At 56.1% G+C, this 26338-nt stretch overlaps 1 protein-coding gene and 1 pseudogene across 1 annotated transcript in view; both read right to left on the bottom strand.

The window, feature by feature from the left end:
* LOC116649461 (bone morphogenetic protein 8B-like) overlaps positions 1-26022 on the bottom strand; it is a 31624-nt gene extending 5602 nt beyond the window's left edge. Inside the window, exons 1-6 of the mRNA XM_032432274.1 lie at positions 25683-26022; positions 12021-12210; positions 11465-11613; positions 3244-3438; positions 2373-2452; positions 1754-1864 (exon numbers count right to left, since the gene is read on the bottom strand). Coding sequence (XP_032288165.1) covers positions 1754-1864; positions 2373-2452; positions 3244-3438; positions 11465-11613; positions 12021-12210; positions 25683-26022 — 1065 coding nt within the window. The remainder of the gene's footprint in view (positions 1-1753; positions 1865-2372; positions 2453-3243; positions 3439-11464; positions 11614-12020; positions 12211-25682) is intronic.
* On the bottom strand, positions 6881-9263 carry LOC116641446 (annotated as a pseudogene).
* Positions 26023-26338: the final 316 nt, after the last annotated feature.

Below are 26338 nucleotides of genomic sequence, written 5' to 3' on the forward strand. Positions count from 1 at the left end.
ATACATGGAGGTTAAATAACATGCTATCAAACAATGAATGGGTCAACCAACAAATCAAAGAGGACATTTAAGAAATACATGGAAACAAATGAAAATGAAAGCACAATGGTCCCAAATCTTTGGGGTGCAGCAAAATCTGTCCTAAGAGGGAAGTTTATAGCAGTACAGTCCTCAAGGAACAACAACAAAAAAATCTCAAATAACCTAATCTTAAACCTAAAGGAGTTAGAAAAAGAACTAAACCAGCAGAAGGAAGGAAATAATAAAAACTACAGCAGAAATAAATAGAAATGAAAGAAATGGAGGAAAAGGAAAGGAAGGAAGGAAAGAAAAAAAAAAGAAAGGAAGGGAAGGGGGGAAGAGAGAGAAAGGGAAGGGAAGAAAAGAAAGAAACCTGGGCACCTGGCTGGCTCAGCTGGTGGAGCATGGGACTCTTGATAGTGGGGTTATGAGTTTGAACCCCATGTTGGGTGCAGAGATACTTAAAAAACAAACAAAACCAATAGATCAGATCAAGGAAACCAGGAACTGGTTCTTTGAAAAGATCAATAAAACTGATAAACCTTTAGTCAGACTCAAAATTAGAAGTAAAAGAGGAGAAATACCAACACCACAGAAATATAAAAGATCATAAAAGAATATTATGAAAATTACATGCCAACAAATTGGACAACCTATAAGAAATGAATAAATTCCTAGAAACATAATCTACCAAAACTGAAGCAGGAAGAAATAGAAAAGTTGAACAGACCAATTACCAGCAATGAAATTGAATCAGTAATCAAAAAACTCCTAAGAAACAAAAGTCCAGGACCAGATGGCTTCATAGGTAAACTCTACCAAACATTTAGAGAGGAATTATACTTATTCTCAAACTATTCCAAAAATAAGAGTGGTAGGAAAACTTCCAAATTCATTCTGCGAGGCCAGCATTACCCTGATACCAAAACCAGATAAAGGCACCACGAGTAAAGAGAGGCCAGTATTGCTGATGAACATAGATGCAAAATTCTCAACAAAATATTAGCACACTAAATCCAACAATACATTAAAAAATCATTCATGATGATCAAGTGGGATTTACTCCTGGGATGGGACGGTTGTTCAATATTCACAAATCAATCTGATACATCAATAAGAGAAAGGACTAAAACCATATAATCATTTCAATAGATTTTTCAGCATTTGAAGGTCCCCCAGCCGCAGCACTGGGAGCCATACCATCTGGGGAAAGCACAGAGGGCTAAAGAGCCGGGAAAGAGCGCCAACAGCGAGGTGAACCGAAGGGGAGGCCGAAGCCCAGCGGCTCGGCCGGGCACACCTGCGCCCCGCCCCGCGCACACACGCAGCGGGCGGCTGAACGCACATGCGCGTCACCCACCCCACGGCCATCTGCGTCCCGGGAGCCGAGCGCGCCCGCGCACACGGTGTGTGTGTGCTCAGCACACGGGTCCCGGGAGGGACGCACGTCCGCTACGTGTGTGCCGTGTGTCTGACCGCGAGCGTGTCTTGTCAGTCGGGGCACCCACATACTGTCCGCGAAGGCCTTGCACGTGCGTGTGCAGTGCACAGAGCGGGGTGCGCACCAGCGGTCAGGGTAAGTCGGGAATAGTGGGTTCAGGCGCACAGGAGTCTACACGTCCAGGGAAGGTTCTGGGCAGAGAGCCCCCGACCCCCCAGCAGGGGCTTCCATCCCCCTGGCTGTGCCCAGCCCCTCTCCCCGTGGGCCCGGACCGACGGACGCAGTACTGACCAGGGACTGCAGGATGGCGTGGTTGGTGGCGTTCATGCACGAGTCCAGCGGGAAGGAACACTCCCCCTCACAGTAATAGGCCGAGTAGCCTTGGGGGGCAATGACCCAGTCCTGGGGGGGTAATGGGAGAAGGTGAGTCCCATCCAGACACCCCCTCCCCCAACCCCAGGCCAGTCAGCCCCCCAGGGTCCCTCCAGGCAGGTTCCCCAAGAGGCCGGGCACCGCCGGGAGACCCTCAGCAGGCAGGACCAGGCACAGCTCTGTCCCCCTCACGGGCAGTCGGCAATGGGCCGCGTCCTCCCCACCTGCCCCCACTGCCCACGTCTCGTAGAGTCGCAGACCCAGCAGATGTGCACGCGCACTGCCCGCCCAGCCTCCGTTTCCCTGTTGCAGATGTGACGTGTTAGGGCTGAGGATTCAGACTATCCTGTTTTCATGGTTGTTACCAAAAAGCACCTTCTCACAGGAAAAGTAAGACATTCTCCCTTCAGAAAACACAGAAGAACCTAATGCATGAGAAAGTGAAAGTCACCCATAATTCTACCTCCTCCTGGAGCTACACTTAGAACCTCCGGGTGGGGCCTGTTATTTAAGAAGAAGGAGGAGAGTCAGAAATTACCAGCCAGCCGAGGTCCTGGAAGCTGACGTAGAGCTCGTGCCGCCGGCAAACGTGCCGCCCATCGGTACCGTGAACATCATCTGCAGGGACAGAAACAGGTCTTTTCTGGGGTTCCTGCTCAGGCAGCTACCCCAGGGAGCTCCCAGGGCGGGGACACCCCACTGGGCACATGTGTTGAACAAATGAATGAAGTGAAACTAACGCATCTGGTGTCATAAAGCCCATCCTGCAGCTCTGCTGGTGCCATGACCCAGCTCGAGAAACGTCGATGGCTCCAGGTGGCTCCCGATAGCTACAGAGTAACCCTGCCCTCCCAGCCTCCCGACCTCCAGCCTGTGGCCCCTGATGCTCCAGTACACAGCCAGGGGACCGTGGGCCATCAGGTGGCTCCTCCCTTTCCGCAGAGACACCTCCTGACCTCACCCCACCTCTGCTGCTGCACCCATTCCACCGGATTGAGTGGCTCCACGGAGGCCAAAGGGCTGACTCCCCGTGGAGGAATGGACGGCAGGAAGGCAGGGCAGGCCCACCCCTGATCCTGAGGGGCTCAGTCTGGTGGGGAGACCCTCACATAAACAACTGTGGATCCTCGGTCCCCAGGGGAGACCTGAGAGGCACTAGTGCCTCGAGGAAGGGGCACCTGATGCTGACAGAGGCTTCTGGAAAAAGCCCTGGTGAGCCAGGGGAGGGCCGAGAAGGCGCTTCTGGGTGGCAGGGACGGAGAGGGCAGTGGCTGGTCCTCAGGGCACACGAGGCAAAGGAGGGTGTCAGGAAAGTGCTGGAGGGTGAGCACAGGCTTGAAGACGCCCCGGATGGTTCTGTCCCCCGGAGCTGTTCTCGGGCCCAGCCCCAGGCCCGCCCCGGACCTCACCAAAGATCCCTGGGAGTCTGTTCGCGTGCGGCAGCTCGTTGGTTTTCTTCGGCGGCCTCCTCTTCAGGGGCCTGGCTGCCCGAGGGGCTCGGACGGGACTGGGGCTCGCCCTGAAAAAAGTGACCAGGAAAGGCTGCTTGGAGCGCGGCGCCCGTCGCCCCAGCAGACCGGCCAGGCCAGGATCCACGCTGTGCCCTGGGACGGAGAGAGGAGAGAGGGCGGTCACTTGCATGCACGGGCTGGGCACAGGGGACAGCAGGGACCCTTCTGCCCAAGCCTGCGCGGGCCCCGGTGCACGGAGGCGGAGGGTCTCAGTCTCCTCATCTGGAGACCCGAGGGAGATGGTCCGAGGGAGACGGGGGGAGGGGGGCCTCGCCAACACAGGGTCGTCATTCGTGACAATTGTGAACACTGCCATCCTTGAAGCCCTTTACAGGTTCGAGCGACTCCCACTCGTGACCTCGTGCATCTCCACAGTAACCTGGACCACACGCTTCATGGAGAAACTTTGGAGCCACACAGCCAGGGACGCACAGAACCGTGGTTCCCACCCCAGTTGAGGGCTCCGAGGCCCGAGTTCTCCCACCCACCCCATACTTTCGGGGGACTCGATGGATCGTGCCCCAGCGGATGGGAGCAGCTGCCAGGATGTAGCGAGGGCTTGTTCTGCCCACCATTGCCAAGAGCAGGGCCCTAAGTCTACCCCGATGCCCACAAACAGGACACCGGGGGCAGCGGGGCAGAGACATCCGGCCAAAGTCCCAGAGCTGGGGTTCAGCCCACGTCTAATTCCAGACCCCAAGTTCTTATTCACTTAAGACGTTAACTCCAGGTTTGTGGGTCAAAAAAGAGAGAAAAGGCCGTCAGCAGGGAAACATGGGGGCCTCTGGCTAGGAAGAGGAGCGCCCATGAAAATGGGATTTGACCCCGAAGCTGCTTAAAGATGAGGATGTCTTGCGAAACACACTCATGATCCCTGGAAATGTCGAGTCCACCAGTAAAACTAACTTCCTGTACCTCTTTGTATTTCTAAATGACCTCCTGATTTTTTAAAGATTTATTTATTTATTTGAGGGGGGGGGCAGAGGGTGATGGAGAGAGAATCTCAAGCAGACTCCACGTTGAGCGCAGAGACTGACGCAGGGCTCGATCCCATGACCTTGAGATCACGACCTGGGCCGAAACCAAGAATGGGCCGTTCAAACAACTGAGCCACCCAGGCTCCCTGCCTCCTGATTTTTTAACTGTCAAAGTAATACAATAGCAACTACAACGTTTGAGGAAAAAAAAAAAAAAAACATCACTCAGAAATCTCTCCACGCTCCAACACAGCATTTTCATTTTTCTGGAATATTTTCATGTCAATTGAAGTTTTACACAATGGTGACCAAAAGTGTCTGTATTTTTTCCAACTTTTTCACACAAACATGTTCACTGCCATTAAAATGTCTCCACTATGAGCATTTCAAACGTATAAAATTCCTTTGAGAAAACACCGCTTAGTATTTAGATATTAGCTTCGCTTTAAACACATCGGTTATTTCCTGGCTTTCGCTGTAAAGACGAGAACGCCGCAGACCCCTTCATGTCCTCTTCCTGTGGAATTTTCTTAAACGACGGAGAGGATTAGTAACTCAATTTTATGTTTCGTAACACACAGAGCCAACTGTTCCCCTTCCGTGTCCATGTCCCCTCAGTGTGGCCACCCTGATGCACGCACGCACACGTGTGTATAGAAACACATGGGTTTATCATACAGTATACAGATGCCCACATGTACAAATACCTATGTTTGCTCCATTACCGGGTCTACTATGATTCACTGGGACACACCACAGGTCAAGGGCACTGCCCGCCCCACCCACAGTCCTGCTCAGCTGGTAAAGGTCAGCCCTTAAACAGCTGTGCTGTAGGCCCGTGTCCTTGGGCCAAGGTGACTGAACGACGAATCCAGAGACTAAACTCTGACCTATGACATCACCTGCCACACACAAATGCACTGGACCCATCGGAGGCTCCACTGGGCAGCGATCCTGCTGGGACAGGAGGTCGTCAGCTGCAGGAGCAGACCCTGGAAGGAGCCCAGAGAGAAGCCACTCGGGAGAGTCTGGGTCATAGCAAGTCAGTCATGAGGAAGCAGCAGAACCATGAGGACCCTGAGCCACAAGACACATACAAGCCCTGTGGGCAGAGGGGCAAGGCCAGTGAGGCCACGAGGAGCACAGAGTGGATGGGAGCAGGAGGATGACTGTCGTCCACACAGCACTGGAGTGCAACTCCATGACCCTGGGCTGGGCAGCCCTCCACCCCTGCGGGTGCCGCTGCCCTGCCCCTGTTCCCCGGAGAGAACTGTCCACCGAGGAGCCAGGGAGGGCGATCTGTCGCCTGAGGCTGTGTTCACTGTTCGCTCTCCTTGTGCACCCGTCTGATCAAGGGTCTTCCTGGGGTCTCCCGGGGGCAGAGAGAAGGGGCTGCAGGGAAGGCCCGAGAGGTCTAGGGGGTGGGGCCCTAGGCTGCCCGGCTCTGGAAGGCTGCTTTCTAGAAAGGCAGAGGTGGGCATCTCTGGGGCCCAGGGTCCCTGGCTCTATACCTGACCCTGTGGGGTGCTGGCAGGCATGCTGTCCCCTTTGCACCTGATGGGGTATGTGCAGCCATGCCTTGAGAATGTGGGCCACGCTGTGGCCTTTCCCCTTTGCCCTGGATGGAACATGCTGCTTCTCTGGGCTAGGGGGGACCCATGAAACCTCCAGCCTCACCCCACTTCTCAGTCTGCTCCATCAGCGCCCAGAGGTCTTGGCAGCTCACCTGCCGCATCCTGTCCCAGGGCAGGTGGTCAAGGCCTAACACACCCCCACCCAGCTGGGCCAGGCCAAGATCACTCCCACCTCTCCCCCAGGCCTCCTCCTGCTCTGGGCGCCACCTGACTCTTCCCCACAGACCCGGCCCCACCTCAGCCTGCGGCCATGGGTGTGACCCTGGTGCCACGCTGAAGGACAATCAGGGTGCCTGGCTGAACCCTCGGAGAGTCCCAGCTGTGGACCAGTCTGCCTTTGTCCCTCTGGCTAGGTTACTGCATCCCGTGAGAAGGAGGAACTCAACCCTCCTCCTTCTTCCTACCATCTTAGACACCTCTCTCTCTCTGCTCCTGGAAGCTCTGCCTGCCCCACACTGGGAACTGACACCAGGGCCAATCAGGGCCACTCCCCAGAAGCCCCAGAAGGTGCCCCGCTATCCATCCACTTGATGACCTTCCATTCCACCCCCAACCTGGTCATGGTCCCTGGCCACTTACCCCCAAACCCCAGGCTGCCCCCTCAGGGAGCGGTGTCTCCATCCCTCCGTTCCAGGATCTGGCCCTTCCTTCAGGGCGAGGCCCCAAGGAGGCCTCTTCTGAAAGGCCTTCCTTCACAGCTAGAATCTCCAGTTCCTGCCCACGTGCTCCTGATGGTTGTGTGCCCCTCAAGAGCTACACTGAGAACGTGCGTCGTGCTCCGTGTCAGGCTTTGTTTTTACCATCACACACACGCACACATTTGGACACGCACATGGATGCACGGGCACGTGTGCACGCATGTACACATAGGAACTCATTTTGTTCTTTAAAGGCTGTGAGACTGTGGGTTCAGGATGAAACACCTCACAGCCTCTCCTGTGTTCTAAGAGAGTGGAGACAACAGGCCAGTCTAGGGCTCCACAACAGGCAGAAAGGGTCTGAGTGTCCTGGGGGACACAGGAACCCATGTCTGAAGAGGAGAAAACCCATTAAGTACGTCTTGGTTTCTAGAACCCCTCCTACCACAAGCCGCCGCCTTTGACAGCACACAGGGTCCTGTTTATCTACAGAGGAACCTCTCTCCCCACCTGTCACTGCTTTACCAGAGCTCTGGCCCAGCTAGACAGCCTTGCTGCCCTTCCAGACACATCTGTTTAGCCATGAGAAGGAGGCCGTGCAGGGAGGAAGAGGGGAGGCTACAGAATTTAGCCCCAAGATGCAAGGCCCCAGAGGAAAAGCCAGAGGGGCCGCAGGAAGACAAGCTCAGGCAGGCAGCATTCCTCTGGTCACGGTGCATGTTTGGCTTGTATATTTTTCACGGTGCTGGCAAAGTGGAGCCTTGGGTGTACGGGGGTGGTCACGCCTTCCTCCCACATTTCGTGGCTCATTCACGAGGGAAGGCCCTTCCGTGAAAGCTGTCCTGTGGGCTCATCTGAGCTGCACAGAATTTCATGTAAACAGCACAGTGAGGAGGGTGTCTGCATGCCCGACGATGGTACCAGACCGATCTCAGGACACACAGAACACAGAAGATAAACGGCTACATTCTCCTTTGGTTTTTAATTAAAGCCATATCCCTCTTGAGAGAATAGTCTGTCTGGCGGTAGGAAAGCTGGTCAGGCGGCCAGCACCTCGGACAGAAGTGATCACACCTCCTGTGGGTTCCAATGAAACCCACCCTCTGGGACCAGGGCTTCCTTCCCCGCTCAGGCTGCCACGGGCTGTGTGGGTCTGAGGGTCGGGTGATACGGCAAAGGGGGGGATGCCTGTGCTCTTTTTGACGTCATCCTCCATCAGCAGAGTTCCATCCGTGTCAGGCCTCACTTGTGCACGTCATCGAACCCGGCCTTCTCGGGGATGATTCGGTCTACACAGCACTTCCCGGTCAGTGGTATGGTGCATTTCTCCACAATTTTGGGGTCCTTGTCCTTGGTGCGGTGTTGCATGGTGACCACCACTCTGGTCTTGACGCTGGACACCAAATCCATGGCTCCCCCCATGCCTTTCACTTTCTTTCTGGAATCATCCAGTTAGCCAGGTCACCGTACTGGGAAACCTCCATGGCTCCCATCATGATGAGGTGGAGGTGTCCCCCTCGAATTATGGCAGATGAGTCATCGCGGGAGAAAAAACAGCCCCCGGGGAAAACGGTGACCGTCTGCTTGTCCGCATTGATGAGATCTGCGTCCACCTCCTCTTTTAATGGAAACAGACCCAAGCCCAGGATCCCATTTTCACTATGAAGATAAACAGTTATATTGGGGCTGATGTAGTTGCTGGCCAGGAGAGGGGATCCTGTGCCCAAATCGGTGTACATGCCATCCTCAAATTCAAGAGCTGCCCATGTGATGATCCGGGCCTTGAGGTCACCCACAGACTTGGCTTTTTCACCTTCCTCTGTCTGCACGGTTAGACACTCAATTCTTTTCTCATATCTTTCCCTCTGGATTACAGGGTTCACATCAATGTTAGGAATGTGGACGTCTTCGGGGGCAAACATCCCCACATCCACAATGTCTTCACCTCCACCACTGAGGTTTCTGCCGCTTTGCACATGGGCACGTTGAAATTCCTCGCACTTCTTCTGAAGATGATGTTTCCTGTGCGGTTGGCCTTCCACCCTTTCACCAAAGCAAAATGGGCCGAGATGGCCTGCTCCAGAAGATAGTGGTCCCCCTGAAACTCCTCACCTCTCGGGGCAGGCTCATGATGACCACGTGGCCGTCGGCCGCCGGTGCCTCCCTCCTGCGCCAGGGTCCTGTAGGCCGTGGGTGTGTAGAACGAGGGCACCCCGGCGCCCCTGCACAGATGCGTTCGGCCAGGGTGCCCTGGGGCAGCAGCTCCGGCTCTAGCTCGCCCGACAGGTAGTGGTGCCCGCACAGCACGCTCCCCCCACGTGGGAGCCAATGATGCGGGGGATCTGCTTGGTCTCCAGTAAAAGGCCCAGGCCGAAGTCGTCCATCCCCACGTTGCTGCTGACCACGGTCAAGTCCTTGACGTGCGTCTCCAGCAGCACCTTTATCAGGTTCTCTGGAATCCCGCAGAGCCCAAAGCCGCCGACCATGATCTTGGCCCTGTCAGAGATATCTTTCACGGCCTCCATGGGATCCGCGTAGAATTTGGCACGGGCACGAGCGTTGGTGGCCAGGCCGCGCACACCGCCCTGGGCCTCGGCCAGCATGGGCCCCGAATGGCCAGCGGGGACGCAGCGCCCAAGCACCATCGCCAGCCGCCGGAAGGCCGCCATCGTGCGCTCTGCCTCCGGGCACCGGACCCGGTGGGGACAGACTGCTGTAGCCACCGTGTCCAGAGCAGGGAGGGCATGTGGGGCCGTGACGTGGGGACCAGGTGGCCCCCCACAGCCTGGCCTCTCCACACTCCGAGGGGCTCCAGAAGCGCCACACCTCCCGGCCCAGGGGACCCAAACCTTGTGACCAGATGGGGAAGGAGCAGTGCCCACAGAAGCCCCGTGGCGGCGTCACTGAGGGGAAGACCGACCCTGGGCGCAGGGGTTGGCGGGAAGGCCGTCTCCAGCCCCAAACCCCATGGGTGGGAAGGATAGATCCTCCGCAAAACCCCTTCTGTGCAGCCTTTTCCATATGGAAGGCCCCAGGGTTCTGGGCCGTCCCCTTCCTTCTCCATTGACACCTCCTGCCCGGGTGACCTGCTTAGGTCCCATGGCTCTCAAGACACTTAGATGTCAGCGCTTCCCACACCTGCGCCCCAGCACTCACCTGTCCGAGCTGACATTCCATCTGGATGTCAACCAGGGCTCTCAATAACATCGTGGCCAAAAAAGGACTCTTGGCTGGCTCTCTCAAGTCTGCCCCTCCTCTACTTTTACTCGGGCAGGAAAAAAAAAGATTCTATTAAAAATGGCCACTGGCTCAATCCACGTTTTCCATGATTCCTCCTCTATCCACTTTTCTCCATTTCTGCTGCTATCAACAAGCACCTCCCCCACTCTCCCCTGCAGGCTGTGTGGCTCCCGGGCCTCTCTGACTTCGCTCTCGCGACTACTGTCCCTGCTGATGTCAGGGGGCACAGCCTTTGTTGGATACATATGCTAAGTTTTATTTTACAATAGTTGACATTTACAGAAAAACCGCAAGGACAGTACAGAGAGTTCCCAGACACCCAGGGCCAGTTTCCCCGGGAAATGTTAACACTGAAGTGAGCGCCGGGCACTTGTCACAACTAATGAACCAACACTGGTGCCTGATGATAAACTAAACAGATGTGTTCGGATCTCACGGGTCTTCCCCAATGTCCTTTTTCTCCTCCAGGGTCCCATCCCGGATCCCACATTCCGTTGTTATAACTGCTTAGGCTCCTCTGGGCTGTTACAGTATCTCAGACTTTCTTTGTATTTGATGACCTGGACAGTTTTGAGAAGTCTTGTCAGGCATTCTGTAGCATGTCCTTCAATTTGGGTTTGTCTGATGTTTTCTCACGGTTAGATGGGGTTCTGGGTTTTGGGGGGAAGATGATCCGCTGGCTCTGCCCACCCCATCATGTCCACGGTGACGCACCATGTACAGGACATTCGTATAAGCCTTGATCACCTGCTGAGGTCGTGCGGTCAGCTCTCTCCTCTGTGAAGGTACCTCCCCCACCTTGTTTCCACTGTACTTTTGGGGAGCCTAAGTCACTACGTGTGGTCACACCAGGGGTGAGTGTTGCCCTCCTCGAGGGGGTGGCTCAGAGGGCTCTTTTCTAAAAACCTGACTCCGATCCTGACATCCTCCGTTGCTGTGGAGTACAGGGAGCTACCCTCAACACTCCGACACCAGGCCCGGGTTCACCTCAGAGTGTGCCCTGCAGCTCTCAGTCTCCTCTCCCACCTCGCCCCGGCCCGCCCAGCTCCAGCCACGGCGGCCCCTTGCTGTAGCTCAGATGCACTCATCCTGTGCCCACCTTTGGGCTCTCCCTCCCCACTGCCTATGATAAAGGAGGCTCTCCCCCAGCTACCTGGGGAATGAATGAAGGTGTGAATCCTCATTCTACAGAGGAGGACACTGAGGCTTAGAAGGTAAGTATCCTGCCAAGGTCACTGGGTTAGAGTGTTGCCGAGCTGGGATTCAAACCCAGGCCTCCCTCTCTGATCTGAGTCTGAAGGTGTAACCATCTCCCCTCGGCCCTGCCCGAAACGCCCCACATACACAGCTGCTCTTGGGGAGGGACAATGCGGACTCCCTCTTAGTGACTGAAATGTTGGTTCTGCAAAAGGAGAGGAGGGAGACCGCTGTGGTAGGGGGCCTCCCGCTGTGGGAACCTCGCCCTCTGCGCCCCGCTGAGCCCCCAAAGTAGGTAGGGGATTATTGCCCCAGCCCCTGGGCTGAGCAAGGCCAGGCCTCCAGGGCCAAATGAGGGGGCTGCCGCTGGCTCTGCCCCAGCAGCGTGGAGGAGCCCCCAGGAGAAGGCCTGCTGCGCAACCCTGAGCCTTACCGTCTTCAGTCTCCACATAGAGGCGGAGCCCCAGGTCCTTGTTCCGGCTCAACAACCAGCGGTCACTGGCCGTTGTCACGTCCAGCACCAGCCAGCCCTCGTCCCCAGCTCGGAGCGTCTGAAGATCCAAAAAGAACAAGTCAGACTCCCTGTGGACACGAAAAAACAATTAACTGAGGGCCGGCACAGCTGCCTTTGTTTCCAGTGCCCGCCTGGGGGAGCACGCGTGGGGCACCTACCCCACCTGGCTCGGCCTGGGCGCCCCGCGTGCCTTCTCTCACTGTATCTACTGTACGAAGGTGTTACTGTGCCCAGTACAGATGTGGAAACTGAGGCTCGGGGGCTCAGTGACCCGCCCAAGGTCCCACAGCCAGGACAGCAGGGCAGGGAGTGAGGCAGAACCGATGCTGGGCCTCTCCCCACAGTGACACGAGGCCTCGGCCAAGTATCCTTCTGCCTCTGAGGGTGTGCTCCCCAGGGAGCTCCCCTTCTGTCCTCTGGGAAGTGTCCCCTCCCCGGCCAGGCTTCCTCGGGGGGCGGGGTGCAGGGCAGGCACCTGTTGGACTGCTCCCTGACCACCTGGAACATGCTGACGTGCAGGGTCCTGTTGAGCAGGTGGGCGCTGGCCAGCTTGTAAATCCGGAACTCGGCGGCCGTGACTGCCTCGCCCTCCGGGATCTGGGTCAGGTCGAAGCGGAACTCCTTCCAGTGGGGCTCCTGGTGGCCCAGGGTGCGGTCACGCTCCACTGCAAGACGGAGTGGGGCCGCCGGTCACTTACGCTCTGGGCAGAACCGGGTGGAGCTGGGGGCCAAGGCACCTGGGTGGGGACGGCTCCGTCCTCTGCAAAGGGGCTTGCGCCCAGGCTCTGTCTCCTGCGTGCTGAGAGGGCGCGGCGGGGCCGTGTGCTGAGGTGTCCGGCACAGGGCCCGGCACACCGTGGTGCTGGCAAGAGCAGCCTCCACTTCTGGCCCCCAAGCCCCAAACCCAGCCTGCCCCACCCATCCCCTGCTGGCTCTGGGACCCAAGGATGAGGCAGAGGGCAGGTCCCTCCTCTGGGAAGACTGACATCAGACCCAAGGCAGAAACGGGCCACGGGGGCGGGCAGGGACAGAACCGAGTACAGTCTGAGGCCAGGGCTGTCCAGAGTCTGCCGATGTGTCTGCTCAGGAGCCTGGGGGAGAGGAAGTGTTTGCAGCTGACACTGGGGCTGGGCCTCGAGGGGTGAGAGTGGATGTGCCCCCACGTCAAGGGAGGACACTGCAGAGGAAGGGCCAGCCTGAACAAAGGCCTAGGGCGGAGGGACAGACGGCACAGGCAGGGGCAACAACAGCCATAAAGACAGCAAAAGGTGAAAGGATGGCAGGTCCTGTTTGGGGACAAGGTGAAGGAGCAAGGAGGTCAGAGGGAAACTTGGAAAGGAATAAGAGGGAGCAAGGTAGCAGTGACAGCGCCTGGTGACACCTGGTCAGGTCCCGGGGAAGCTGGACGATCCCGTGATGGGGTGCGATCTGAGCAGGCTTCCCAGGGGAGGTGCCACCTGAACTGGCCTTGAAGGAGGGGGCAGAGTCCTCTGGGGCGGGGGGGAGAAGGTGGCAGGGAAGACATTCTAGGCAGAGGGGACCTCGGAAGCACAGGTGTGCAGTGCGGGGGCGTCTGGCAGTGCTGTGGGCGACTGGCAGTGAGTCTGGCTGTGGTCTGACTCTGGAGGGCGGAATTCCGGCCCAGGAGCGCGGGCTGTGCCTCTGGCCAGTGGGGTTCAGGGTTCTGGGCAGCAGAAGCACGATGTGGTTTTGGGGGGGTGGAAGATAGGCGGAGGGGAAGGTGATGCACAGGCTGGAGGGGGAGCCGAGGCGGGCCGGTGGCCGGGCTGGTCTGTCTGGGCAGGAGGCTGGGGTGGCGGATCAATCCCACATTTCCCCCGCTGCCCGGAAACGCCCAGGACAGTATATTTAGTACCGTCTCACTTTAGCCTCCTGTCACTTTCAAACGCCACAAATCTGTGTTTCCGGAAAGCAGGGGCAGGAGCCGCCCAGCACCTTCCCCAAAACCCAACACTGAGATTTTAATTACATGTCTGTGAGTCTTTTTAAAAACTCTCTCTGGCTACTGGGCTCAGTGACCACAAGTCACCAGGCTGGTGGCAGAGGCGGATGTGGGGAGCGCTTCCTGTCCTCGCAGTGGGGACCGGGTCCAGCGAGGGACAGGCCAACAGCTGGGCTGGGCGGGGCCAGTGGACACACACGCTGACAGGAGGAGGTGGGCTTTTCCTCCCCAGACCGCGCGGGAGAAATAGAACGTCCACGCGCCGACCAGGTGCTGGACACGCAGCGCATGCGCAGCCGGGAGCCAGGCTGCTTGGGAGGCGGTGTCGCCAGTGGGAGCCGTGTCCTCCCGCGCACGCGCAGGGATCGTGTGGAGCGGGGCTCTGTCCCCGCACCCGGGGACGCGTGCCATGAATACTGACACACACTCCCACTCCCACACGCACAGCTTTGGTGACAATTTCTGTGGATTCAGGGGCCGCACAGACCACCTCTGTTCCGTGGCCGTGTAAGAATCCCGGACGTGCAGGACGCCATAGGTCTAGGCTGGTGGCTGTGACAGGGTTTGGCCCAGAGCGTGAAGAAGGGTGTCTCAGAGCATCGAACACGGATCTGCTCCCAAGGCTGTGGGGCTGACGGGCCGGCAGTGGCGCCGCGGGCAATCTCTGTCTGCAGGCCTGCCGCTGATTTCCTGTCCGATCTGGGGGCCGAGGGAACAACCCACGAACCCGCCATCTCCACGGGAGGGCCACGCTCTGCGGCCTCCCTCCCTTGCTGACCTGGGTGGCCCACGTGCGCGGCGTCAGGAGAGCCCTGTGCACCTGAACTGACCCCGGGTCCCAGCTTTCCCCCTGTGGGTTTGTGAACTCGATGAACCACCCAGTAGCTCAGCACAGGAAACTGCCCACCCTGCTGTTCCAGGCAAGCACTAGAAGGTGAGACACTGTTAGGAAAGTGATGCTTTTCATCAGAAACTGACAAAACTTCCTGGAGAGCAGCATTATACTAGACATGCCTGTAACTGGCTAAAGGGGAGTGCTCCATCTCTCTATGCTAGAGCGGTCTAGATGTACAGCTTTCCAGCAGTTGCTTCTGTGTATTAGAATGGTATTTATTTATTTTTATTTTTTTAGCGGGTGGAGGGGCAGAGGGAGCAGGAATCGTAAGCAGGCTCCATGCTGGATCTCATAACCTGGAGATCATGACCTGAGCTGAAGTCAAGAGTCTTAACTGACTTAACTGCCTGAGCCACCCAGGTGCCCCAGAAACAGTATTTCTCAAAAGCTGGTGTTAAGGATCTGGATTTGCCCCTACAGTAGCTCCTGGGCCACTGCCCCTGCTTTTGCCACTAGCAGCATTGAGAAGTATAGGTGCTCTGGCCTGTAGCTGGAGCTTCTGGTCCAGCCCTGACCTTACCGGTGACCAGATACTTTCCCTGGCCTCAGTCTCCTCATCTGTGAAGTGGGGATACTAGGAGTCTTTCCACAGAGGGGCCTGAAAGGGCTTTGGGAGGGGCAGGCATTATCAGGTAGGTAGGAATGATGGCCACTCCATAGGAACAGGAGTTGAGAAGGGGTGCTGGCCTCCAATTTCCTCACTTCATCCCTGTATCAAAGTGATAACATCCTGCCAGCACCAGTAGAACCTTCATGTGTGACTCTCAAGAGCAAAGGGGGAGAAAAGGGACGCTTTCAATTTTCTTTTTCTAAATAAAAGTATGGAATGAAAGGTTATGTAACATAAAAATGTATTAATTCAACTGAAAGGCATTTGGATGGTTTCAAGGTCCCTCCTTTTCACCTGCCTGACCTTTGTCAAGGCACTTGATTCTCTGGACCTCAGTATTCACATCTGCAAAAATGACCATTTGATACAGGGTCCAATGAAACTGCAAAAGGCCATGTTTGCTACTGTAGTAGGTAGTTGGTTCTGGTCCAGCAAATGCTTCTAACATATTATACAGGAGCATTTCCTTCTTAGTGCACCTTCATGCCAAGCCTCCACTTCCCCAAGGTCTGGAATCTCCCAAAGATGCCCAGGCTTAGAGAGGCAGCCCCTCAGAACCACCACTGAGGCTGTTCTGGCTCAGGCACAACACAGAAACTGACCGTTTATGAAAGTGCTGGAGATTCCAGAACATCAGAGCTCCAAGGACAGAGGTCACCACACACAGTCTCCTTCCACTTTTATACACACACAGAGATGGAATCCAGGGATCCTGACTCCCATCTGGGCTGCTCCACTACATCAGGCTGGACCTCCACCATCTGATGTTGAAAGGACAGCATAAAAATCCAGCTGGAAGTGGCCTGTTGCTGCCTCCCACCCCCCTGCCATTGTTGATGGTCTGCAGAGGGAATTTATGGGAAAAGCCAAGGTCTGTACAACGTGACTTCTTGGGTTTTCCCAGATAATTTTTTTTTGCTACTACTTATGGGGTTGGGAAGTTCATTTCCCAGTTCCCTGGCAGATCTGGCCAGGCTGAAGGAGCAGTGGGTGCTCCCTGCCTGGCCTATGTTCTAGATCCCGGCCATCTGAGCTATGTCCTTCCAGGAATCCTCTCTCTGGGGTAGCCCTGGGGGGACCACTGATGCCTGGGGCAAGATTTCTGGGTAGCCAATTATTTCCATCTGCAACATCTGGGGCGAGAATTTCTAATCTGGGGGGGGTCCCATAATTTCACCTTTGGGCATAGGGGAAAAGACTCCTGACTATACATGCTCAGGAGGCTTTCTATAAACACTCAGTTTTCCCATTCATTTTTCCTGGTGACATCCAGGAAAATGAATTCATTTACTCCTACACATTTGAAAGCAGTGCTTCCTGTATGCAGGTCGCTACGGAGGCACTGGGGGAAACCACAGCTGGGGACAGAGAGCGGCCCCCGCCCCCACTGATGTTATGGAGTTTGCAGCATGTGGGGAAGTCAGGTAGCAAACAAGGTGATTGTATGTGAGCAGCTTTGAAGGACGTCAAGGGAGGGGTGGGACTAGGGATAAGGCAGGAAGGGTGTGTGGGAGTCACTTTATGCTTTTAAGTTTATTTTGAGATAATTTTAGGTGATTTAGATTTAGAGAAAAGTCTTTGCAAGAACAGTATAGAAACTTCCCCTATACTCTTTACCCAGCTTCCCCTAATGATAACATCATACATAACCAAACCACAGCATAATTATCAAAACCACAAAACTGATATTGGTACAAGGCTATTAACTATATAGTCTTTTCTAGAATTTTGCCAGGTTTTCCACTATTCATCTTGAATGTTCCTGACTTCCATCCAGGGACCCACATCACATTTAGCTGCTAGGTCTCCTGGGTCTCCTCTGATCTGTAACAATTGCTAATCTTTCCTTTTCTTTCATGACATTGACACTTTTATTTATTTATTTTTAATTTTAAAATTTTTTTTTAAAGTAGCCTCCACTTCCCATATGCCCAACATGGAGCTTGAACTCATGACCCTGAGATCAAGACCTGAGCCAAGATCAAGAGTCAGATGCTTAACGACTGAGCCACCCAGGCGCCCCAGGACATGGACACTTTCCAAGAGTGCTGGGCAGTTATTTTGTAGCATGCCCTTCAACGTCAGTTAATCTGACGTTTTTCCATTAGGCTGAAGTTATGGATTTTGGAGAAAAATATGCACATCAAATTGGACAACATGGTGGAATTATTCCTAGTGATATTAATGGATTCTTTGATTAAGGTGCTGTCCAGGGATTCAAAGAGGCTCTGTGACCTGGGAAGGATCTGATAAAACTCAACAGTTGTTGATGCTACAATAGTCCATGACCCTGTGAGGTGGGATGGAAGCCACTTGTGGTTTTTAGCAGCCAACAGAGGCTCTTGACAGCCAGCTCCATCGAGACACCTGGGCTTGGCAGGGCATGGGTCCACCATGAGGGACAGACAATGCCACCACTGTTTCCACAGGTACCCTATTTTCTACAAAGCTCCATGTGGAGAAGCAGTCAGAGTTTACTTTCTTAACTCCATTACTGTAGCTCCAGGAAAATAAACAATCACAGGACTCTTGGCCTTCTCCTCCAGCCTCTGATAAAATGACCTCTGCTTTCCACATTTGGTTACGGGTAAGGATGCTGTGTGCTGGAGATGTCCTTGACCGTCATGGCCACTGACTACATTCTGCCTTTCTGCCTCTGAGGATCTGCACCTACCACTCACGGGCTAGATCGCCAGATGCCACACCCTGAGTCCACCAGCCCACCACCAACAATGGTTTGGATATTTTGTGACTTGGACAAAATTAAGGGTATCCACATGTCTAAATCTGTCTTGTTTCTGACCAAAAAGTAAGACTTCAAAAGACATCCTCTTCCTTTAGCTCAGAGTGGCTGTTAAGAGAACAGAATCTTCTGTCTGCCCTCAGACCCTTCCCAGCCCCACAGGGCCCCCAGGAAGAGCCCAGGCTCTGGTTCCAGCCCTACCTGAGCTGGCCTGGCCCAACCTCATGGCTTCCTGGGCCTTCTGGCTGCAAAAGCCTCCCCCTGCAGAGGCCCTCCCTAAAGCACCCTCTCCTGAGTTGCCCCCATCCCGCCCTGTCTAAAGGCTACTTTCCTCTCAGTCCAGCTGTCAAGGCCCCTCGTCCTCCTCTGACCCCACAGAGATCAGCCTCCTGGCCTCTCCCTTTCTCCAGGGGTCCCCATCTCTGGTTCATGTGCCCCTCTGGATGGTGAGCAACTGAGGACAGGACCGTACCATGTGGGGCAGAAACAGGAGGCTCTCAGTGGACTGTCATTGAGCTCCTTTTGTTCTGGGCGCCCAGAGAGGGGATGTGTCTGCAGGTTCTTCCCAAGCTCCCCAGGACAGTGGGGCAGCCTGCTGGTCTGGGAGTGGCTTCCACAGCACAGCGGGTCTCCACCAGAAGCCCTCACATTTTCACTTTGCTGTGGGACTGGCCCCCTTTCACGGCCAGGCTGCTGAGGTGGAGGGCAGGCTCCCCAGCATCCCAGAGGCAGAGGCACTGGTCCCATCCAGCTAGTCCTGCTAGTGACAAGGCTGAGGGGCCCCCTTCAGACCTAAAGCAAGACCCAGGTCTCTGTGGCTGGTGTGTGCCCAGGGAGGAGCTGCAAAAACGATCACCTACCAATTCTGCATCTGAAGGGCTTCTTCCTCCCACCCAGAAATCTCAGTGCTGCCCAGAGGAGGCCAAGGCTTCATTTCTAAGGTATTTTTAGTCAGTTTTCATTACTGACTTTTTTCAAGAGCTGCTTCCATAAATGGCTCTGCATTCATGATTGCCGGTCCAGGCCTCAGATGGCTCTAGACCCCAAATTAAAAGGGAACACCCGCACACTCTACCACATCAAGTCGGTCAAGGCCAAAAATAGATCCAAGGAGATTGAGCAAGGATACGATTCCCCAGTGCAAATCCGGGGAAAGAACTGAACGGTGGGAGTTTTCCAGAAAGATGTGGTCACAGTGACACATCCCTCTCTCCCGTGGGGAATGGGTTCCCATGAGGAGGTGGATTGGGTGTACCTCCCTGTCCTGGGCCTCAGCACTGGAGGAGCCCCCATCAGTGGGCAGGGGTGGGCACATTCTTTGGTCAGAGCAGAAAGGCCTTCAGGGCAAACCTGAATAGATGGGGAAACTGAGGCTCAGAGGGGCAAAGACTTGCCAGGGGTCACGTGTCAGGTTAGGGCCCTTTCAGTGGACCTTCAGACTTGATGTGACATGAGTGGCCCTAGATTCCCTCTAGGTGGTGATATTGGGATGGGGGTCACCTGTAAATGAGTTTCTCCTATTAATTCCGCCCCCCCCCCCCCAGAATGCCTGCTGAAGCCACCTTCCTCCAGGCAGGGCCCTGGGAGGACTAGAGGTCCCAGGGAAGCCTCCAGGGAGATGCTCACCCATGGTGGGCCTCCACAAAGACAGGGAGGGCAGGCCCTGCTCTGCCTCAGCTGACCAGGCCCAGGCCCCCGCCCCTGCTCTCAGCCCCTGCCTCCCCTCTGTGTTCCTCCTCCCTTCACTTTGCTGGTCTGCCCTGTGCACCTGCCACACAGGGCCTGGGGAGCACAGTGGGAGGGGGGATGCCATGAAGAGTCAGATCTGGCCCCTGTTCTCAGGTCGTTCATGGTTTCTCAGGGAGCAAGAGAAAGGGGCAAGACATGGCTCTGAATGAGGCAGGCAGAAAGTGACTCAAATCCTAAGAGAAATACATGGGATGGGGGATGGGACTTCTAGCATAGGAGGAGCCTGTCTCTTGAGGAGTAGTTGGGGCGGAAACAGTCAGACTTATGGAAACTTCTGCCCACCCTTTTTTAAGTAGAAATGGAGGTGAGGGTATTGTATGCAGAGGGTTCAAAATGAGCAGAGGCACAAGCAGGGTGTAACATATTAGCCCTCGGTTAGTAAGTTCCTGCCATGTGACAAGCAGCTAGCCAGCCTCACTGCACATTTTGCCTAGTTCTGCACAACCCTGGGAGTGAGGCCTTATTCACCTGGTCTTAAAGGTGAGGAAATGAGGCTCCAAGACTTTAAAAAGCACCTGTGTAACATTTCCTAGCTCCCAAGTGGCAGAGTCAGGATTAAAATGCAGGTTTACAACAGCCCCAACCACGTGTGCATGTTCACGGTACCTTTACTTATAACCCCAAACTAGAAACAACCCAAATGTCCATTAATAAAAACGGATAGGGCGCCTGGGTGGCTCAGTTGGTTAAGCGACTGCCTTCGGCTCAGGTCATGATCCTGGAGTCCCGGGATCGAGTCCCGCATCGGGCTCCCTGCTCGGCAGGGAGTCTGCTTCTCCCTCTGACCCTCCCCCCTCTCATGTGCTCTCTCTCTCTCTCAAATAAATAAATAAAATCTTAAAAAAAAAAATAAAAATAAAAAAAATAAAAACGGATAAATGCATATACTTGCGGAATGCAATACAACCCAATTATAAAAAAAGAACTATCTGGGTGCATGGCTGGCTCAGTCAGAAGAGCATCTGACTCTTGATTTGATCTCAGGGTTGTGAGTTTGAGGCCCACACTGGGTCTGGAGATTACTTAAAAAAAAAAAAAAACACAACTTAAAAAAGAACTACAGATACAATGATAACAAGCATGAATCTCAAAAAAATTATGTTGAGTGAAACACTAGATATAAGAGCGTACGCTGTATGATCCCAGGTGTAGGAAGCTCAAAGACAGGTGACATGAAGACATTGTGATAGAAGTCAGAAAGTGGTTGCCTGGGGGTGATGGGCTGGTGGGAAAAGGATCCCCAGGGGCTCCCATGTCACCTGTCTCTATGTGGTCTGAACGGTGTATATTGAGCATGTCTTATTTTTGTAACCTCCAACCAATAAAGACTTTAAATAGGATTCTCTTTACAACATACATTCAAGACAGTCCAATTCAGCAACACTTAATGCACCTAATGATGGGCCAGGCCCCCACCTGGGTGGAGAGGCAGCTTCTATATAGAAGAGCAGAGGAGACAGGGAGCGGACCTGCTGGGTGGCCTTGGGAAAATCACCTAACTTCTCTGAGCTTCACTCTCCTCTTTTCAAAACATAGATGTGACCATAACTGTGATGCAAATGAAGGCACAGACCTAGAGGTTCTGGGCACGTGGTCCTCACCAGGAACCATGTCACACGGTCCCTGAACAGCCCCGCTGGGTGGGTACCCTGAGTGCCTCCATTTTATAGAGGAAGAAACTGTGGCTCCTGGAGGTGGCCTGGAAGGCCCAGATCACACTCACAGCAGGCGGCGGCATCAAGATGCAGATTCTGTCTGAGTCCCAGGTCAGAACCCCCCACCCAGGTCCGCTCTGCCCTCCCCTTGTCCCTCTGCTCCTGGCTTCCAGATAGGGGGTGTCACCGTCTAGACCACTCGACAACCATCTCTGTGGTTTACGCATTTACTATTTGCTCCCCCCAGAAGGCCGGTTCCACGAGGAGGGACTTGGTTAGGCTCACTGGCACATCCCAGTAACTAGGACTGTGCCCGGCACGGAGCGGCTACCACACGACTGTTTGTTGAGCAAATTCATGAAAAGTGTAAGAATTCCCTAGTAAAGAACCGAAGAGGGACACCTGGGTGGCTCAGTCCGTTGAGTGTCTGCCTTCGGCTCAGGTCATGATCCCAGGGTCCTGGGATGGAGCCCCACGTCAGCTCCTTGCTCAGCGGGGAGCCTGCTTCTCCCTCTGCCCGCTCTGCCTGCCGCTCTCCCTGCTTGTGCTCGCTCGTTCTCTCTGACAAATAAATAAACTCTTTAAAAACAAAAAAAATTCTTTTTAAATAGAGAAAAAAAAAAAAGAACGAAAGTGACCCTGGGGTCATGGAGACCAAGCATTGCCCCTTCAAGGTCACAGGGCTGAGGAGGACGTGCACCAGGTCCCTCATTTCCACTAAGCCCTGCCGCTCCCCAGTCCAACACCTCAGTTCCACAGCCCCGTCCTCGGCTGCCCGAGGCTCGGGAGTAAGTCTGGTCGGAGAAGGGTCGGGACAACAGTGAAGACGGCTCCGTGCATTTCTGGCTAGACCTCTGCCTGCAGGGCTGTTTGTGCCTCCGTTTCTCAACCGGGAACACGGCACCTGCTGTCCCTCTGACTCAAGGTGGAGAAGGACCAGGAGGAACACGCAGAGCGCGCCCTTCCTGCCTCATTCCTCCCTCACCACCGGCTGGGCCGGCCCGAGGTGCCCGAGGTACAGCCAGTCAGACCCACGCTCCAGCCCAGGGCAGGGGGTGGTGCTGTGAGGAGCTGTCCCCAACACAGGGCCACGGGGTCAGGGCTGAGAGGCCCCTCGTTTTCTGACACATCGCTGTGGACTGGACGAGAAAACAGAGGCCCAGGGAGGGAAGGGAGGTGACTCGGGACAGGAAGGAATCCGTGGCGGGTCCAGGCGGTATAAGAACGTGAGTGTTGCCTCCCAGCTCAGGGCTCTCCTCTCCCTGAGCACAGGAACACCCAGGACAGACGCCGTCTGCTCCACATGGGTACCGGCCCCCATTCCCGTGTCCTGACCAAGGGGAGCCAAGAGCGTACAGTCTGAGACTGACAGGCCAGGCAGGGGCCCCAGCTCTGACCACAGCCCCGGCCTCCCTACAGAGACACCGTCAGCCATGACACGGGCTTCCTCAAGCATCTGCTTGGGCACAGAGGCCTGACCGGCGGGCCGGAGACCTGGGACAGGCCCGCGGCCTCTGGGTCCCACCGGCTGCCGTGGGTGCTCAGGGGCCTGGCAGGCACCAGGTCTGGCTTCTGGGGAGCCAGATGAGGCCAGTAGGAGAGATGGAGCAGGAGACACAGGTACCGGAGCCCGGGCGTGGGCGCGGGTAGCGCAGCGACTCTACCATTAGACTCCGTGGTGGTTCAAGGGCCTGGGGCCTGGGCCTCCAAACAAGCAAAGAATCCTGCTAGGTGTCTAAGCCCCCACCCCCCGCCCCCACAGCCTAGGTAATTACCAGTTAAAACCACTCAAACTGAAAGAGTTCTACTAGTGCAATTAGCACATCAGAATAAAGAAGGCCCTTCTGACAGCTGGCTGGGCCCGCCCACAGACTGGGCTTCCACCGAACAAAGATCTGCCTGTTAATCCCACAGCGTCCGAGGCCTTAGATCTTAATGAAACACGCACAGACAGCGTGGGAAGAAGCTGACATCTGGAATCCACAGGCCCTGGATGATGTCATGGATGTGCTGTGTGGCCCTGGGCTGGCCATTTAACCTCCCTGAGCCCATGAAAAGGGGGCTGGTAAAAGAGCTTACATGTTACTAGATGGATGAAACAAAGACTCGTCAGGCTACAGAACTTCAAGTGCTAGTTTTTATTCTAAAAATAGGTAAAGGGACGCCTGGGTGGCTCAGTTGGTTAAGCGGCTGCCTTCGGCTCAGGTCATGAACCCCAGATCCTAGGATCGAGTCCCACATGGGGCTCCCTGCTCAGCGGGGAGCCTGCTTCTCCCTCTGCCTGCTGTTCCCCCTGCTTGTGCTCGCGCTCTCTCTGACAAATAATCTTTTTAAAAAATTAAAAATAAATAAATAAATAAATAATAGAAATTGGTATAGACACCTTTTGGTTGGCTTTTAAAATCTGTTTCTGGGTTGCACATAAGAAGTGTGGGACATTCCCAACACACCCAGCCAAGGCTGGGCAGCAGCTGGGAGGGACTGGGGTCGGCAGGACCAGGCCAGGTGCACCTACAAGAAGGCTGACTTTCTGCTCCTCCCATCTATCAACCAATGACACAATAACCTTGACAATGCATTGATCTCTACGAGCCCCATTTTACAAGGAAGGACCTGTGACTCCAAGAAGGCAAGGGACTTGCCTAAGGTCACACAGCAGAGGCAGGAGAGAAATCAGACTTGTCTGAGCTAAGGGTGCTGCTGGACTCACAATAGCTCCCACCAAGGCTGTGCACGCCTTGACCCAGGGGATGCTGGGGAAGCAGGACATTGGCTGGGCAGTGACTCACTCTAATGGATGTTGCCCTTAGGGACATTCTCAGGTTGACTGTGTCCACAACCCCTCTTGGTTCTGAGCCCCAGGTCAGCTTGTCCTGAGGACAGGGCTCTAGCCTCAGTTCCACACATGGTCTCTTTTGTCCTGAGTCTCCCACCCTGCCCTTAACCAGGAAGGTGGCATTCAGAACCCACTGACCAAGTCCTATGCCTGGCACCCGGCTCTCAGCAGAGGTTAACAGCCACTTCCTGCTGCTCACTCCCCACCTCAGCCACCCACCAGCTCTGGGGTGTGGGGGACAGAGGTCTCCTTGGCTGTCCACTCCCCCTGCCCTAGTAGAGGAAGCAAATGGCTGAAAACCCCACAAAACCTGCTGTTGCTCCATCCCCTGGGTTTCTCTGCCTAAACCCCTCTGGAAGCTCTCTCCACCCTGAAAGCCTGCCCTCCTGACAGTAGCAATACCACCTCCTTGAGGACTGGATGTAGGGCCAAACAACCTGAGCCTGTCCTGACTGGGCCCGAAGAGGGACACCTGGGTGTCTCTCCCTGAGCACAGGAACACCCAGGACAGACCCCGTCTGCTCCACATGGGTACCGGCCCCCATTCCCGTGTCCTGACCAAGGGGAGCCAAGAGCGTACAGTCTGTGCTATCCTGGGCATGACATTGTCTCTCTGAGCTTCACTGTCCTCATCTGGGAGATGGGGATGAGTATCATTTCTGTTCCCAGGGTTGTGCGGAGGGGTAAGGCTGTAGGTGAGGGGATGCTGGTGGCCTTGGCAAGGGTCCTGTCCCCACCTCAGCCTGAGCTGCAGTCCTTGAATCCCCAGATCCAGTCTGGCGTCTGCTCCAGCCCAGACCCCTGGCCCTCACTGGCCACAGACAGGAAGCAAAGCAGATAGGGGACATTCACGACTAGATTAAAGAGCATTTAGTAACGGGAAAGACATCTTTGAGTACTCTAACCACAAACGGCTCCACGACTTGGAGAAAAAAATTCTGCAGAAAGGAAAGGCTGGGCTTTGTGTGGAAGAATGACGAGGGTCCAAGGGGCTTACTGGGTCCTTCCACGGGCCTGGACACTCACTGCATGCCAGCCATGTCCCAGGTGCTAGGCCCAGGGTGACAAGATCAGGGACTGCCCCACTGAGCTCAGAGTCTACTCCTGCCCCGCCCGCTGCCCTGACAGCCACACCCTCACCTACAGGAATTGGGGCTCTGACCAGGGAACAGGCAGCTGTGCACTCACGACACCTGGGTTCTCAGCTCCGGTCACTTTGATGATGTGACCGGGGCTTTCCACACTGAACTTTGTCCCTCTCTGCAGTACCGCCCTTATCACTGTGACAGCATCCGGTCCTGTTTACTCATCTGTCTCCCCAGGACCAGACGGTCTTCCTGGCACTGCCCGGTCCACCCGACATGAGATGATGATCCCTACCCTTGGGTGTGTTCGAGAGCGGGACGAATGCGCACATCCCTGCGACTCACATTCGCGCCTCTGCCCCTGCCGGTCCCCCAACCCACGAGGCCCACAGTCCTTGGACTTGGTGGCCCTGAGCTCCACACTTCCCACCCCTCTGTGGGGGCGTGGCCACGACCAGGGGGCACCTGTTCGCCGCAGGGGCGCACGCTGGCCAAGCTGGTGCACGGGCCCCTGCCGCCCGTGCTGGGTCCCGGGGCCCCGTCCGCACCGAGGCCGCACGGTCACCGGGGCCCCGGACGCCCAGCCGGCGGCCGCACTCACCCATGTTGACGAAGCTCATGACCAGGTCGGCGCGGCCCAGGGGCCGCTCCGGGGGGCCGCCGTCCTCGTCGTCGTCGGCGGCCATGGCGTGGTACAGGTCCAGCATGAAGAGCGGCGCCGACGCGGGCAGCCGGGCGGCGGCGGGCGGAGAGCGGGGCCGGGGCCGGGGCCGCCCGGGCAGCCCCAGCACCGCCAGGATCTCGCGCTGCATGTCGCGGCGCTCGCGCGGGCCCAGGAGGCGGGCCGGGCAGCCGGCCGGGGGGCGCGGGCCGGGGCCGCCGCCGCTCAGCGCGCACAGCGCCAGGCCCACGAGCCACAGCGGCCCGGGACGCGCGGCCATGGCGGGCCGGGCGGGCGCTCAGCGGGCGCGCATCCGCTCCGCGGCCGAGCCGGGGCCGGGGCCGCCCCGACGGCGAGCGGCGGCCGAGGCTCGGGGTCGGCGGCTCGGGCGGGCTCGCCGGGGCCGCGGCGCTGTCTCAGCGCGTCTCCCGCGCCGCACCTGCTGGGCTCCCGGCGGCGTCGACGAGGCCTCCGCCGCCTCACGGCAGGAGCTCCTTCGGGGCCCGGGGACAGGCGGCCAATCTGTCTGTGGCCGCCGTGCCGTCAGGCCGCTGCTGCCGAGGCCGGCTCAGAGGCAGGGGCGGCGGGGAAGTTCC

The sequence above is a fragment of the Phoca vitulina genome, unplaced genomic scaffold (genome assembly GCF_004348235.1).
Source record: "Phoca vitulina isolate PV1807 unplaced genomic scaffold, GSC_HSeal_1.0 scaffold2, whole genome shotgun sequence".
Lineage (NCBI taxonomy): Eukaryota > Metazoa > Chordata > Mammalia > Carnivora > Phocidae > Phoca > Phoca vitulina.